General features: G+C 42.9%; 1 protein-coding gene across 1 annotated transcript; it reads right to left on the bottom strand.

Annotated features, from left to right (window-relative positions):
• Positions 1 to 479: 479 nt before the first annotated feature.
• On the bottom strand, positions 480 to 1,506 carry LOC104441330 (putative invertase inhibitor). The gene has a single exon (XM_010054447.3). The coding sequence runs from the start codon at positions 1,407 to 1,409 to the stop codon at positions 849 to 851; it is 561 nt and encodes a 186-aa protein (XP_010052749.2). The 5' UTR covers positions 1,410 to 1,506; the 3' UTR covers positions 480 to 848.
• Positions 1,507 to 3,261: the final 1,755 nt, after the last annotated feature.

Below are 3,261 nucleotides of genomic sequence, written 5' to 3'. Positions count from 1 at the left end.
TTTTGACATATGTAACCCATGACAAGCATGGACAAGAACTGTGAAGATGCTTATATAAATTATATTAGAAAAATCTCACATCAACAAATGGTATAGTTTAAGTAGTTAAAATATCATAATTGGTCCTAATTAACTTAAACTTTTGAGTCAAGGTCCAGTTAATACCGGGCTTCTATTACACGTCTCCAACAAATTGATATTAGAGTTGGTGATTGGTTGGTGGAATGAATTATCAAGTTGGTATAGGCTGTTTTAATCTCCTTCAAAAGGTTTTTGAGTTATTCTGTTGGTATAAACCATTTTAATTTCATTCAAAAGGCATTTCGCGACGGGAAAAACTAATCATTTATTCTTGTAACTCTTTAGGTGTGTTTGTTTGAGTGAAAGTGTTTTCCAAAAATTAATTTTTCGATCCTTCACATGTTTGATTTTCCGGTCAATAATCATATACATGCTTAAAATAAGCAAGCACACCAGTAGACCAACAATGTATACTGAATCCTATATATTACATCCTGCTACACGTAAGAAAAGAGTTGACTCTCCAAAGCAAAGCAACCCATCAAATGTTCACGCCACGTGTAAGGCGAATTCATTGAGAACATATACCTGTCGAAGAAGAAGTACAGGAAAAGCATCGATCATGAAACTTTAGCCTTAAAGCAGCGAGCAGACGATGACACGCAGACACCCATCCGACGGAATCAAGAAATCATACAAGGAAACCACAGCGTTATCATTCCAGTTCCTAAGTAAAAGAATAAACAATCCAAAGTGCCAGGATCAGTGTGCCAAACACGACGAGACAGGAGTCGACAGCAATGAAAGGCCAAGACGTTCAGCCCTAACTAATGGGAAGAACGCGAGAGCATCGTAATGATCGAGAGAGCCAAAGCCGACAACCGGAACGCGTCCTTGTTCCTCCTGGCCAACGGCGATCCCGTGCCTTTCTCCGTGAACCCGTCCTCGCACGTCGTCGATGCGCCCATGACCGAGCTCAGGTCGATGTTTGCGTCCCCGTACCTCTCGTCCTTGTAGGCTCTGATGGCCTCTGCAAGCGTCGGGACCACGTCAGAGTACAGCTCCAAGCAATCTTGCAAGCATGCTCTGACGGATGGATCCATCTCCTTGCTCTTCAGAAGCTTCTCTGTGTAAGACCTCGTGCGTGTCACGTTGTGCCGCAACAGCTTGATGGAGACGAGGCCGAGCCCTCGGAGGTTGTCGCAGTGGCAGTACGGGTTTGACTCGAGCGACGCGACGCAGAACTTGTAGCTGACGTTGGGGTCTTCTTGCGCGCATTTCTTGCACGTTTCGTGGATTATGTTGGTGCTGCCGCCATCTGCAGAAGCAGCGTGGAGGGAGGTGAGGAAGAAGATGAGGAGTAGAGAGACCGAAGGACAAGGACTCATTTTTCGTTTTCTTGTTGAATGAGTTTGGATCACGTCTCAGGGAGAGCAATGATTTATTAGAGGATAATCTTTGCATCTATTCATGCGACGATGCCAAATTGGAGCGCTATTTATTATATCTCTCCAATGCGTGGGTAAGACGCACGATATAAGCATCCATATGTCGGCCACTCACGATGAGGCCAGTTGAATACGTATGACTCTGGAACTTATCTATACAATAGACTTTGACATTAAAAAAAAAAAAAAAAACAAGAAAGTTTATGTATACGAATGGAGAATTTTTCAAGATATGTGCATTACCCGTCCTCCAAATAAAATATACCAGCCTTTTTGTACAAGTCTAGGCTGAGACCTTGCCACCGAGGGTGGTCTATAGGCTAGGGCAAGGGCCGTTGCCCAAATCCAGGTGAGAGTGTCGGGTCCTTGCCTGAGGTTGGTGAGGGTCGTGCCTCACTCCTTGCCAACCTCAAGTGAGGGCTGTGGCCCGACTAATGCCCTCGCCAGCCCAGGGGAAAAAAAGAAAGGAAAGAACAATTTCATTTGGATGAAGGATAGTGCACGTATCTTGAAAAATTCCTTGATTGTATATGTGACTTTTTTTCTTAAGAGAAATTCTACCGTATAGATAAATTATGGATTCATAGGTATTCTACTAGCCTCATTGAGAGCAGCCTACACATATATTGTGTGACTAATTCACAAGAAAATATTAAGTATATCGTCTTATCAGGTAGGCAATAAACACACCCCATTCAACGCTCGGGCACGTGTCCAGGTGGCTCCACTGGTCAATCCTTTCGTCTTCTTCAGCGTTTCTTCCTCTTTTCTTTTTCTTTTTTCTTTCTCTTTTTGTTTGGCCAGTGGTCGGCATTTTGCCATGGCCGATGACAGGCCACAACCAAGGGTCTAGCCCTTGCGGTGAGGGCTAGGGCGAGGGTGAGGGCAGGGACGAAAAAGCATGAGTGGGCTAACGACCGAGGAGGAGCCATCGGTGAAGAGGCGATCGGACATCCAGGTGGTGTTGGAGGCTTTGTTGGAGTCGGTGGGAGAGCCACATTCAATGTGGAAGGAGACGTTGCCTACACAGAGAAGAAGACGAAGTAGAAGCGGATAGGAGGAGTAGGAGAGATTGAGAGAAATTTTGACACGTGAGTCCTACTTGGACTCGTGACAATTAATGAGTAGAGGATTTCACCCTCTATGTGACAAGACCAACCTGTCTTAAATAATATGGGGAGAAAAATTGACTTAAATTATTTGCAGTATAATATACTGTGGAGAGAAAATTTGCTTTAATTCCATACAATATAATAATATTAAAAAAAATGATCAAACGATCGAGTAAAATTAAAGAGAATTGTTTCCCAACGAACTCAACTCTTGTACAATATGATATCAGTTATGATCGGTAAGTGTAAAGCGATCGTTTACGTAATGCAAGTGAATTGACAATATTTAATTATCTTTGAAGTGATATATATATTTGTTTTTACAACTTCATAATAAGCATTACTATTTGTATAAGTGGAATGTGTAAGAGCAGGGAAGCAGTCATAATAAACATAAGTTTTCAAAAGAAGATCATGCGTAATTGTTTCAAACTTCCCTAAATTAAAGTCAAGCCAGATGAGGAAACTACAACCGGTTTACCACTTGTGGATGGAACCCTAGCCCACCGACCTAGGGCTCTATTTATTTAAAACACTCAAGGTCCTTTTCCTTTTCACCCTCGCTCTCTCTCTCTCTCTCTGTCTCTCTCTCTCTGCAGTCTGCGTTCGAGTCGATCTGTTGGTCGATATTGAGAAGATGGCTTCGAAGAAGATGATCCGGATGTTTAAGGATGGCAACG

Source organism: Eucalyptus grandis, chromosome 5 (assembly GCF_016545825.1).
Source record: "Eucalyptus grandis isolate ANBG69807.140 chromosome 5, ASM1654582v1, whole genome shotgun sequence".
NCBI lineage: Eukaryota > Viridiplantae > Streptophyta > Magnoliopsida > Myrtales > Myrtaceae > Eucalyptus > Eucalyptus grandis.
The sequence above is the reverse complement of the archived record's forward strand: the minus strand, read 5'-3'. Positions and strand labels throughout refer to the sequence as shown.